The 13,477-nt window shown below is 41.0% G+C and overlaps 1 protein-coding gene across 8 annotated transcripts in view; it reads right to left on the bottom strand.

Annotated features, from left to right (window-relative positions):
• The window catches only part of LOC145344246 (ubiquitin carboxyl-terminal hydrolase 15-like), a 115,650-nt gene that overhangs the window by 93,097 nt on the left and 9,076 nt on the right, over window positions 1–13,477 (bottom strand). For 7 of the 8 annotated variants that reach the window (XM_080191276.1, XM_080191277.1, XM_080191278.1 and 4 more), the window contains exon 2: window positions 2,002–2,129. In XM_080191276.1, coding sequence (XP_080047402.1) covers window positions 2,002–2,129 — 128 coding nt within the window. Of the gene's footprint in view, window positions 1–2,001; window positions 2,130–8,271; window positions 8,412–13,477 lie in introns of all 8 variants that reach the window. The other variant, XM_080191280.1, reaches the window with a different exon arrangement.

Genomic DNA, 13,477 nt, shown 5'->3' with positions numbered 1-13,477 from the left:
CATATTAATGTACCCTAGATGTATTCTCAGGCAAAAGATCTTTGGTGAATTGCTGCAGTGCATCTTGTAGATAGCAGACACTGTTGCTACTGAGTGCCAGTGGTGGAAAGGTGGATGTTTGTGGATGTTAGAACATAGAAAAGCTACAGCACAAACAGGCCCTTCGGCCCACAAGTTGCGCCGATCATGTCCCTACCTACTAGGCTTACCTATAACCCTTTATGTTACTTATCCAAAAGTCTCTTAAAAGACCCTAACGAATCCGCCTCCACCACCACTGCTGAAAGCCGATTCCACGCACCCACCACCCTCAGTGAAAAACTTACCCGACATCTCCTCTGTACCTACTCCCCAGCACCCTAAACCTGTGTCCTCTTGTGGCAGCCATTTCAGCCCTGGGAAAAAGCCTGAGAATCCACTCGATCAATACCTCTCAACATCTTATACACCTCTATCAGGTCACCTCTCATCCTTTTTTCTCTCTAAGGAGAAAAGGCTGAGCTCTCTCAACCTATCCTCATAAGGCATGCCACCTAATCCAGGCAACATCCTTGTAAATCTCCTCTGCACCCTTTCTATGGCTTCCAAATCCTTCCTGTAATGAGGCAACCAGAACTGAGCACAGTACTCCAAGTGGGATCTGACCAGGGTCTTATACAGCTGCAGCATTATCTCCCGGCTCCTGAATTCAATTCCTCGATTGATGAAGGCCAGTACACTATATGCCTTCTTAACCACATCCTCTACCTGCGAGGCTGATTTAAGAGTCCTATGGACCCAGACCCCATGATCCTTCTGATCTTCCACACTGCCAAGAGTCTTACCCTTAATATGTTCCGTCATCCCATTTGACCTGCCACAATGAATCACCACACACTTATCTGGATTGAAGTCCATCTGCCACTTCTCTGCCCAATCTTGCATCCTGTGTCTCGTTGCAACTTCTGACATCCCTCCACACTATCCACAACACCTTCAACCTTTGTGTCATCAGCAAACTTACCAACCCATCCCTCCACTTCCTCATTCAGGTCATTTATAAAAATCACAAAGAGCAAGGGCCCCAGAACAGATCCCTGGAGCACTCCACTGGTGACTAACCTCCATGTAGAAAAAGACCCATCTACAACCACTCTTTGCCTTCTGTGGGCAAGTCAGTTCTGGATCCACAAAGCAACGTGCACCAATCAAGTGGGCTACTTTATCTTGGATGGAGTCAACCTTGAGAGTTGTTGGAGTTGCACCCATTCAGGCAAGTGGGGAGCATTACATCACACTCATGACTTGTGCCTTGTAGACAGTGGACAGGCTCTGGGGAGTCAGGTGAGTTACTTGCCACAATATTCCTAGCCTCTGACCTGCGGTTATAGTGTTTCAGGATTTGAACCTGAGATCCCAGGACATTAGTTCAGTTTCTGGATTAATAGTCTAGCGATAATACCACTGGGCCATCGCCTCCTCATTGCTCCTTTAACAGTGGGACAGCACAGCCATAACTAAACATTCTTGTATTTTAGCCAGTGCAGTATATGGTTTGGAGAATATGAGAAAAAGACCCAATTAACTTCACCAGAGCATTAAGTTTTTCTTAAAGTAAAAATGTTTCAAACCAAATCAACCACCACTGCCTTGTCCAGCTGAAGACAATGGACCCATATTACATTAGACTCAGATGTAAATCAGATTTCATTTTGAAATCTGGAACCTGATGGATGAACGACTGACTGAAGCTGAGAGCAAGGAACCTGTGACATAGTCACAGTGGATTAAAAAACCAACTGGTATTTGTAAAACCTGAAACACAAACCTGAAGCAGTTTCCGGAAGGATAAGTTGCACGGAATTTGTACGGGAGAATTGTATTTATTCTGAATATCTCCATAAACCAAGAGGACAGAAAGTCAATATTCCTGCTGCAAGTGTCCTTCTACTGCACTTCTACAGAATATGGTTATCAAACTTATATTGTCGGCGTCTAAAAACATAAGACAATTGCTCTAACCTTTCAGAAGTCCAGAGTTGTCAACAGGACCAGGATACACATTTTGGTCTCCCATCTGATATTTGTCCCAGCTATCAAAACCAACATATTTCTTCCACTGCTTAAACCAGCGGCTATCCACCAGGTACCTGAGAGGGTAAATGAGAATCACGTTAAAATTACAAGAATTATTTCATAGCAATCATAGAAATGTATAGCAGAGCAGTTGGTCACGTGGCCCATCGTGACTGCCCCTGTTCTTTGAAAGAGAATTAATGCATAGTCTCACTCTCTACTTTTCATCTGTAGGTCTGCAAGCTCTCTGGGTTCCAGTGCCTGTCCAACTCTCTTACAATTTACGGAATCAACTTCTACCGATTTTTCAAGTAGAGGGTTCCATGTCTCAACAACCGTGAAATGGTTCTCATCACTCCTCAATCTTTCTTCACTAATTTCAAATCTACGACCTGTAGTTATTGACCCACTCACCAGAAGATTTTCTTTTCCTTTTTATAGTCATAGAAGTTTACAGCATGGAAACAGACCCTTTGGCCCAACTTGTCCATGCTGCTCCCCTTTTTTAAAACCCCTAAGCTAGTCCCAATTGCCTGCCTTTAGCCCATATCCTTTTAAAGGGCAGCACGGTAGCAGTGGTTAGTACTGCTGCTTCACAGCTCCAGGGTCCTGGGTTCGATTCTGGGCTCGGGTCACTGTCTGTGTGGTGTTTGCACATTTTCCTCATGTCTGCGTGGGTTTCCTCTGGGTACTCCGGTTTCCTCCCACAGTCCAAAGATGTGCGGGTTAGGTTGATTGGCCATGCTAAGAAATTGCCCCTTAGTGCCCAGGAATGCGTAGGTTAGAGTGATTAGTGGGTATAATATGTAGGGACAGAGTGGTAGGGCCTGGGTGGAATTCTGTTCGGTGCAGACTCGATGGGCCAAAGGGCCTTTTTCTGCACTGTAGGGTTCTATGCTCTATAGCCATCTATATATCTCTATATCTCTATAGCCATGTAACTGCCTAAATGCTTTTTAAAAGACAGAATTGTACCTGCCTCTACTATCATCCCAGGCAGCTTGTTCCACACACTCATCACACTCTGTGATAAAATTGTCCCTCTGGACCCTTTTGTATCTCTCCCCTCTCACCTTAAACCTATGCCCTCTAGTTTTCAACTCCCCTATCTTTGGGAAAAGATATTGACTATCTAGCTGATTTATGCCCCTTATTTTACAGACCTCTATAAGATCACTCTTAAGCCTCCAACGTTCCAGAGAAAAAAGTCCCAGTCTATCCAGCCTCTCCTTATAACTCAATCCATCAAGTCCTTCAAATCTCTGACTGTCTTGAAAACTTCTACTGGATCATCTCAATCTTCTTTGTTCCAAGGAGAACAGTTCTAACTTTTCCAATCTTTCCTCAAGCCTGAAGTCTCACATTTCAGGAAACATTCTAGTAAATCTCCAGTGTACTCTTTCTAATACATCATCCCTAAAACGTGATTCCCATAACTGTCCACAATACTTCAGTGAAGACCAAACCAGTGATTAAGAAATTCCTATATTTATAACACCTCAACATTCCTGCCATCTTTAAGAATTGTGTATATGCTATCTGCATTTTTCAAAATCATTTCATTTATGGTATACTGTCATTCCTCAGTAATCCTTCCAAAGTGTACCGATTCAGACTTCTGTGCACTGAACCCCATCTGCCGCGCTTCTGCCCATTTCACCATCCAGGCTGTCATCACAAAATATGTAACTATCCTCATTCTGATTTACGATATTTCATATGATCTGCAATCTTTATAAAACTGCTCTCTATTCCCCAGTCCAAGTCATTTATAAAAACTACAAAGAATAACGGACCCAAAAATGATCCTTGGAGAACACTACTGCAAATCACCTCTCAGTCTGAAGAACATCGATCCACCACCATCCTCTGGCCTTGTCACGGATCCAATTTTGTATCCGTACTGCTACTTACCCTCAAACCCATGAGTGTTCAACTTCTTCATAAGATTTTGTTGAATGCTTTCCCAAAAAATCTATATATGCAATCCCTACTGCCCTAATTAATTTTCTCCATTACTTCAAAGCACTCAACCAAGTTCGTCAGACACTACTTGCATAGCAAATCCATGCAGGCTCTCATGGACCAACCCATGCCTTTCTAAAATGAAACTTTATTTCGTCCTTTATAATGGTTTCCAACAACTTCCCCACCACAGACAAAGGACTGACTAACCTGTAATTTGTTGGTTTATCCCAATCCCCTTTCTTGAATCCTGACATAACAATGATTATGACCAATGGCTTTGTTATTCCTATCTTAGATTCTCTGGGTAACCTCAGACATATTCCATCTACACCAGGTGACTTTCCAACTTTCAGTAATCCTAATCTTTTTAGTAGGCCTGCTCTACGCCTTGTGTCCAATGAGGGGCATACACGCGATGGGTCGCTGCTCTTGGTTGTTCGAGATTGGCCTAGTGCTTCATGTCGTTAGTGTGCCCCTAAACTGGACCAGATACTGGGCAAGACGACAGCTCAGTGACTATCGCTGATTGCTGTGCAGACACATGGATTTGGGCCGGTGTCTGTGGGAGTTTGCGCATTCTCCCCGTGCTTGCGTGGGTTTTCTCCGGGTGCTCTGGTTTCCTCCCACACCCCAAAGATGTGCTGTTAGGCTGATTGGCAGTAATAAATTGTCCCTAAATCAGTTTCCCTCAATCTGGATGGCCATAAAACATTAGACAAGGGTCGTGGGTGGAGAGGGGGACTGGTGGTGTTAAGATGGCGGCGCGGGCTCGTTGGGCCGAAGGGCCTGTTTCCCGGGCTGTTTTTGTTCTTTGTTGTTCTCTACATATCACTATCATGCCCATAACTCCACACCATTCACCTTCTTTACTAAGAGAAGTGAAAAGTACTCTGGCTCTACGTAAGATTTTTTTAGGAACTTAAGTCCAATTTCTTCCGAAGCATGCTGCTTAAATTTTGAGAAGAAGTTTCAAGATACCAATTTAAGATTCCTACTCATCTTTTCTCAAACTCTCTTTATCTCTTGCAGCAAACTTTTCAATTCCCTTCTATAGTTCCATAATTTTCCTTGTGTTGACTAAACCTTGTTTTGGACGTTTTTTTTTAAGAGCAGGGGCATTGATCATAATCTTTTTCTTCTATTTTAGATTAATTGATAGTTTATTTGACATCAAGGGTGCGTTAGCTTTGAATGTTCTACCTTTTCCTTTCAAGGAATATTACCAGTTTGAACGTGAATTACTTTTTTCCTGGATGCCATCCATTTTTTCGTTATTGCTTTTAAATCATCTTTTCTAATCTGTGCAAAATTCCTTCTTAAATGACAGAAATTAGCATTGGCATTTTCATCTTTGATATTTTCTGCTTTTTTCCCCACCATAATTACTATAAACCAAGATGTGCTGTAATCACTTAGCTAAATAACCTTCTACTGGAACGCACTTCACTTGTCCTACTTCACTTCCCAGAAGCAAATCTAACACTACTTCAGTTTTTTAATAGACTGGAGACACATTGATCGAAAAAGTTCTCCTGCGCACATAGCAGAAATCCATTTCCTTCCCTAGCCTTAGTTTTTTTCCAGTCTGTATTAGGATAATTGAAGTTAACGGGTGCTATTCGGATTGGCGGATGGTGACTAGTGGAGTGCCCCAGGGGTCGGTGCTGGGGCCTCAGCTTTTTACCATTTATATAGATGATCTGGAGGAGGGAACCGAGTGTAGAGTGTCGAAATTTCCTGATGACACCAAGATTGGGGGAACGGCAAATTGTGCGGAGGGTGTTGAGAGTCTGCAGAAGGATCTAGATAGGCTGGGCGAATGGGCCAGGAAATGGCAAATGGAATTTAATGTTGGCAAGTGTGAGGTGGTCCACTTTGGTAGGAAGAATGGTAGGAAGGACTATTACTTACGGGGCGAAAAACTGCAGCAGGTGACGGTGCAGAGGGACCTCGGGGTCCTTGTGCATGAGTCGCAAAAACCCAGCTTGCAGGTGCAGCAGGTGGTCAGGAAGGCGAATGGGATGCTGGCCTTCATAGCAAAGGGGATTGAATATAAAAGTAGGGAGGTCTTGCTGCAGCTGTATAGGGCATTGGTGAGGCCGCAACTGGAGTACTGTGTGCATTTTTGGGCGCCGCACCTGCGCAAAGATATTTTGGCCTTGGAGGGAGTGCAGAGGAGGTTTACTAGGCTGATACCGGAGTTGAGGGGGTTGAGCTATGAGGAGAGGCTGAATAAACTGGGCTTGTACTCGTTAGAGTTTAGAAGAATTAGAGGAGATCTCATTGAGACGTATAAGATGATGAATGGGATGGATAGGATAGAGGTGGAAAGACTCTTCCCGCTCAAAAAAGACAATAGGACTAGGGGGCACAGCCTCAAGATAAAAGGGGGGCGGTTTAGAACGGAGTTGAGGAGGACCTTCTTCACTCAAAGGGTGGTGAATCTCTGGAATTCTCTGCCCGTTGAAGTGGTGGAGGCTGCCTCGCTAAATATTTTTAAGACGCGGGTTGATGGGTTTTTGATAGGAGAGGGGATTAAGGGTTATGGGGAGAGGGCGGGAAAGTGGAACTGAGCAGCGACAGATCAGCCATGATCTTATTGAATGGCGGGGCAGGCTCGAAGGGCTGGATGGCCTACTCCTGCTCCTATTTCTTATGTTCTTAAGTCTCCTAGTATCACTATTGATGTCACATGCATTTGAAATTTGCTGACATATGGGCACATCTACCTCCTCCTCACTGTTTGGACTCTATTAAAAAAGCTCCCAAAATAGTTTCCCCTCTGTTCCTCAGCTCAAGCCAAACAGATTCATTCCTTGAGCCAAGTTAGTTTAAACACTCGGCAACAATACTAGTTAACTTTCCAACAAGGACATTGGTCTTGTATTCGGTCAGGTGCAACCTGTCTGCCTTGTACAAGTGGCCAGTCAAAAGCATCTGAAATCCCCTCTGCTGCACCATTTCTCTGGACATGCATTTACCTGCACTAGCTTCCTGTTTCTAAAATCACAACATATGGCACTAGCAATAATTGCTAGTTTATCACTTCAGGCTTCTGAAAATCTGCTGAAGAGCCTTTTTATACTGATATCACTGGTTGCAACTTGGAACACAACTTTTGACTGTTCCCTTCTCTTCGCATAGTGCCAGTTTGGTAACATCCTTTAACCTAGCACCAAGGAAGCAACATGTCTTTTAACATTATTGGTCAGAAAATAGAAAAGAAGAAAGGTTTTATAAAGTGGATTCTGTCACGAATAATTGCTCATTAATTTTCAAATACACATTAATAAAAAAAAACAGCAGTGGCAACCTAACAGGGTGCAATGGGAAATCATTAATTGAGCTTCCAGATTACTCAAAATGCACCCAAATGGCAATAGGCCATGCAGATCAGGTAGATCCCAAGCTCAAGCGGTTATCTGGTCTCAGTGGCCTATACTAAAAGAAGATGGGGAGGCAAAAATTAGCAACAGCTCAAACATTCCATTAATGGTCGAAAGTATAAATGTCAGAAAGAGTGTCTTCATTAACACAGCCAGTCATGCATCCTGGCTATAATAAACTCACCTGGTGAATAATAGAATCCCCACAGTGCAGAAGAGGCCATGCAGCCCACTGAGTCTGCACTGACTCTCTGACATCCTACCCAAGCCTTTTCCCCCACACTATTCCTGTAACCCCATGCATCTCAAATGGCTAATCCATCTAACCTACAATCTTGGGGCAAGAAGACACAATTTAGTTAGCATGGCATTGGACATAGTCCGAAGATGTGTAGGCTATGGGAGGAAACCAGAGCACCTGGAGGAAACCCACGCAGACACAGGGAGAATGTGAAAACTCCACACAGTCACCTAAGGCCAAAACTGAACCTGGGTCTTTGGTTCAACTGCTGTGCCACTCTGCTACCCCGGTGAGTTAGACAATGCAGCAGAATCTCACTGATCTCAGTGAATGCTGTGGCTAGCATAAGTCAGCTTCAGATGAGGAGCATAAAGTAATAAAAAAACTATAACTCTGGAAAAGTGCAAAGATTCAGGGCAATGATCGGTTTACTATCATTAGAAGATGTGGTAACCTCATAAAACATCAGCTCTTAAGTCGATGTACTATTTTAAGAAAGTATGCCTTTACTTTATGTCCAAAAGATGACATACTTTATTAATTTTTTTGAACATTTGATGCTTTCATTAGATGCGAAAGTAGGAAACAAGTTCCATTAGGGCATGCTGAAAAACTACTTACCATTACATTTCATTTTTGTTCTTGATCAATTGACCAGTATCATAAATTGTAGATAGTTCACTTAGGTTATGAACATAAGAAGATGCCATTTTGCCTTTCTTCTTCGTAGATGTGCCCAGGAAGTTCTTTTGCATCACTTCCTGTTTTGGGAACAACCAAAAAAAGCTATGGAATTTACTGAATTTAAACTTTTTATTCACCTAAAACTGAACAAAGTTTTATTACCAAAAAAGTTAAAATTAATAATCGCAAAGGACCAAGAGGAGTGAGATAAAGGGAGCTCTGGGCACAGCTCTGAACAAGAAAGGCAAAAAAATGTCTTCTCAATTCCACTTCCAACCAGATAACCAGAGCAAATGACAGACAATTTTCAGGAAATGTACTTCTCCTGAGTTAGAGAATGCTTTTGTTTTTTTTTCCAGAGCAGTGAAGTAGAACAAAGTCTGCTCAACAAATAAATTGCTCCATCACCTCAAGACCTAAATTCAGTCCAAAGGAAAATAAGGCACAAACAGCACCATCATGAATCTGAAGCACAGATCAACTTTGTCACATCTGAATCAGTTCACCTGCCCAATGTCACCTTTGTTCTCCCTTACTATTTTTAACTTACAATTTGTTCTCCCTTTGTGCCTCCTCTCTTTGTTATCCTTATATCCCTTTCATTCTCACATTGATGCTGAACCAGTAACGGGCTAAAAAAGGCAGGTGCAGCTCAGGTCAGACTGGCTCCAATTCCACAGCCTCATGGTGGAACTAAATGTGAGGAGGCATTTGGCAATGTGGGATGGATAGGTTTCAAAACTAAATGCGCATAAATTTACAGTCAGAAAGGCAAGTATTTTGCTGTTAACGTGACGTTCAATATGGGGAAATGCATGTTTTGCACACTGCAAAACAAGGGAACATCAATGTAATGGACTCCAAACCGAAATGATTTAACAATTAAAATAACAGATTAAAATGCACCACATTTCTATAACTAAATCACCTACATTTTCTATAATATTTAAATAACTAAACTAATATAATTATGTATATCATCCAATGATTTCTTCTGCAACAAAGGTTCAATTTGTTTTAAAAACTGCACAGTACTCTAGAGAGATGAATATATTAAAACACATCTTGCAACAATTAAAAGTTTTTTAGAAGCTGCCAATATAAATGTTTGCATACAGCATTCAACTGACAAACAAGTGCAGCTTCATCTTACAAGTTCCACAGATCATCAAAATTGTTTTAAAGATCAGTTACGGAGCCAATAATCATGGTTGAATATATTTGTATTTACAACAAATATCAGAACATGAAATTAACATATGCTGTCAAAATCAAAACTATAGAAGTTTCCAGCACCGGACTAGTTCTTTACTGGGGAAATCCAAAACTTCACCATTCTCTTCCCATAGCCTTGCATTATTCTCTGCTTCAAATATTAATCCATTTATTCCTTAAAGGGCACTAGGGTGCCTGCCACAATGGTTTTAAAACATTTGACGCACCAATAAATTCCTGGGTAAGGGAATTTCTAACATCACAATAACAGCTTTAAATTGATAACCCCAACCAACTTCACAGTCAGCTGGAACAATCTCCCTATTCACTTTGCCAAGAGTATATCATTTTAAAAACCTCAACAAAACATTCACGTGGTCTGTCCTACACCAAGGTAATTTAGATAACTCACTTATCCTTATAAATTCTTTTGAGACCCTGTGGCCTCCCCTTCTTCCTTTAAAGCCTACTTCTTTGCCCCCCTCCCCCAGCTTGGCAGCCATTTCTTTCCATACATATTTCAAAATGTGCCATGGAACCCCTTCTGCACTAAAGGTGCTATACAAGTGCAAATTTTCCATCTAAGGTCTCAATATGTCCTACAATCCAAACTGCACAGAATACTTGCATTATGGCCAACTATTGCCAAATTTACCATCACCATTTTCCTCTTGTATTCTAAGTTTCATTTATAAAACATTTTTCCCTCCACTCAAATTTAAAGGGAATTGTGTAATTGTAAAGGGGGTTTCTATTTACCCTCACTTTTCTGTACCTTTTCATTTATACTCCTATTTCTCATGATTCTTTTCAAAGTGCATTACTTCACATCTATCCAGATTCCATTTACTGCCAGACATATCTAAAGACATGTGGAGGATATGTTTGTCTAAAGCCTTATATTTGAGTCATGTGCAAACTTTGAGCTGGTGTTCACCTTGTTTCAAGCACAAACCATATTCATATTCTGTGTAAACAAACTACTTAATACACTTTAGCACTTTGAATCTTTTTCTTGTTCAAGTATCACTCATTTATCTTGTTTTCTGTCTGTTAATCGACTTTACACAGATGCTGCTACATTTCCACTTCTACCGCACCCTTGAGCATTAATAACAAGCCTTCCGTGCAACATCTTTTTGAGTGCCTTCTAAAATCTATATACGTACGTTATATATATATATATCAGTTAATGCATTCCTTTATCTATAGTCACTTCAAAAAAAAATTAACTTGTCAAACTTGATTTACCTTCAATAACTCTGTGCTGGTTGACCTTGATAATACATCAATATCTAAATGTTTATTAATTTATCCTGAAGTAAACAAATTTTAACAGCTTGCCCACAATCTTTTACACTAGCTGCTGTATTGTTATCTAATTTATCTTCCTCCCCCTTCTTGCACAGATGACTTGCACTGGGTCAAAATCATGGGACTAGCTCCCTAACAACGGTGGGTGTACCTACACCATATGCGCTGCAAGGCAGCAACTCAGCACCGCCTTCTCAAGGAAAATTAGGGTTGACAAAAAATGATGGCCTGGTTAACAGTGTCCACATCCTGTGAAAGAAGCATTTTTATACAAAAGGTGGACTGACAATCTATGAGAATCTCTCCCATTTCTTTTCTGATTTCTTTCAGCAGCCAACAGTGTACACCCTCAGTTACTGATACAATCACCTTTCTGTTCCAAAGAAATTTCTAACTGTTGTTCCATCACCTTCTCCTGTGCCCACCTGATTACATAATTCTAAATTTGTAAAAACTAACAAGGTGTCAGTCCAATTAGCAGCTAAGAAACAGGCCTGTGGTTGGAAGGAGAGAGCATGGCTCAGTTACTAAATGAGCATTTAGCATCTGTTTTCATTGAAGTAAAGAGAACTACCAGTCATAGTGAAATAAAAGATAGCTGATACCAAATGGCCTAAAATGATAAAGCAGAAGTAATAGAAACACTAACTAAAGCTGATTAGTCATCAGCTCCAGATAGAATGCATCCTTACTGTTTCTTTTAAAACAAATAGTCAACCTTTATCATATTAATCTTCAGTCCTTCTAATCTCCCTTTTCATCTCACACTTTCTATATTCCCTCCTCACTTACATCATCCAAAGCCCTTCAGGTTTTTAATTATTGTTTATCTGCAAAACTATACGGTTTGATGCATTCTCTTTTTATCCAACAAGTACTCCAGTCTTCTTGTAAATGAAGCTTTTCTTTCCATTGATTGGCTGGTTGCTCATTTTTGTGGAGATGCCAGCATTGGGCTGGGGTAGGCACAATAAGAAGTCTCACAACACCAGGTTAAGTCCAACGGGTTTATTTGGTAGCACAAGCCTGTGGGAATGCTGCATCATCAGCAGGGCTGTCATTTGGTCAAGCTGTTAAGTCTGCTTGTTAAAATGGAAAAATGAAGTATTACCTGAAGCATATGGGAATTTTACCAGTATCCCAGTCAGGTTATTCCTCAGACGACAACAAGACATGTTTGCTCATTTGTTACATTTACTGTTCATGGGATCTTGTTGTGTGCAAATTGGCTGCTGCAATTCCCTACATTGATTATGAAATGTTTTGGATTAGAGGATGTAAAAGACACTCCAGACTTCTGCTAATTCAGGATTGCTTGATGGAGAAATGGAGATTCACTCTCAATGAAAGAGTACAGAAACCTGGGAAAACAACATGAATTTGATCTTTTTAAGCACCAAATTCACATTTTTGCATTGCTTAGCTTGCTTAATACTAATTCTTGCAATTTTTTTTAGTGCAAAAAAGACTGACTCATCAGGAGCAGATCTGTATATGGGTGCAAACTTGGCTTCTTTCCTCACTTGTTGTTTGTCCTGTTGCATTTCCCAAAACCAAATCAAGCAATATAGAGTGCAAGTCAGAGAAAATTACATTCATAGAGTGCTTTGGTCAGATTGAACTCATTGGTGGGTTCTAGTCAACTGAACACATGGGAAATATTTAAACCCTTTTCTCGACTGCTACTTGTGCTTATCAGCTTGAAAAGGAGGTGACCTTATACAGTAAGTGATATGGAGGTAGTGCCAGAAAATTATTTCATTGTCAGGCAGGCAGTGGGCATAGATTTAGGAGTGCTGTCCCACAGAGTTACCAATACATGGAACAGATAGAGCAGTGAAGGTTATTTGGAGAATGGCAGCATAGCTCTGAATGAATTAAAATTCATCATTCATCTTGTGATCCAGTGACGCCACAGCTAATGTCCCACATAAGGTGTTTATTCAGCATGAGTGGATTTTAAGCAACTCAATAAGATAACTTGAGGCAAAAACATTCGAACAGACCAACTTGTCATCAAGGTCAAAATGCCCAAGGCACTACACAAGAATGTTATAAATCAAATTTGTCACTGGGCCACATTAGGAGATACTGGCTGACCAAAAGCTTAGTCAAAGATATAGGTTTTAAGGAATGTCTTTGAGATGGAGTGGTTTATAGATGGAATTCCAGACCTTCAGCCTTGATAGCTGAAGGCCCAATGATGGCACAATTAAAAAAAAGATTCCTCGAGATGCACCCAAACACTCAAGATGGTTATGGGATTGGAGGAGATTATCAAAATAGGAAGGAAGAAGCTATGTAGGAATTTCAAAGCAACGATGAGAATTTTAAAATTAGCTATTATTTACCCAGAGCCAATGCAAAGAGGTAAGCATAGGATGGGCGAACAGCACTTGATGCAAGTAAGGGCACAAGTAGAATTTTGGATGACTTCAGGTTTACTGAGGATTATGAAAACTGCTAGATAAAGAAAATGTTTTCTTTCCTTATAACCTTCTTGTCATATCTAACAGGGATCAGCTTCACAGCGCATATCCATGCCATTATTAAGACTGATTGCCTCCATAACATCACCCAACTCCATAACTGCCTAAGCTCAACTACTGCTGTA

Source organism: Carcharhinus amblyrhynchos, chromosome 6 (assembly GCF_965287045.1).
Source record: "Carcharhinus amblyrhynchos chromosome 6, sCarAmb.v2.hapA, whole genome shotgun sequence".
Lineage (NCBI taxonomy): Eukaryota > Metazoa > Chordata > Chondrichthyes > Carcharhiniformes > Carcharhinidae > Carcharhinus > Carcharhinus amblyrhynchos.
This window is presented reverse-complemented; position numbering and strand designations above follow the sequence as displayed.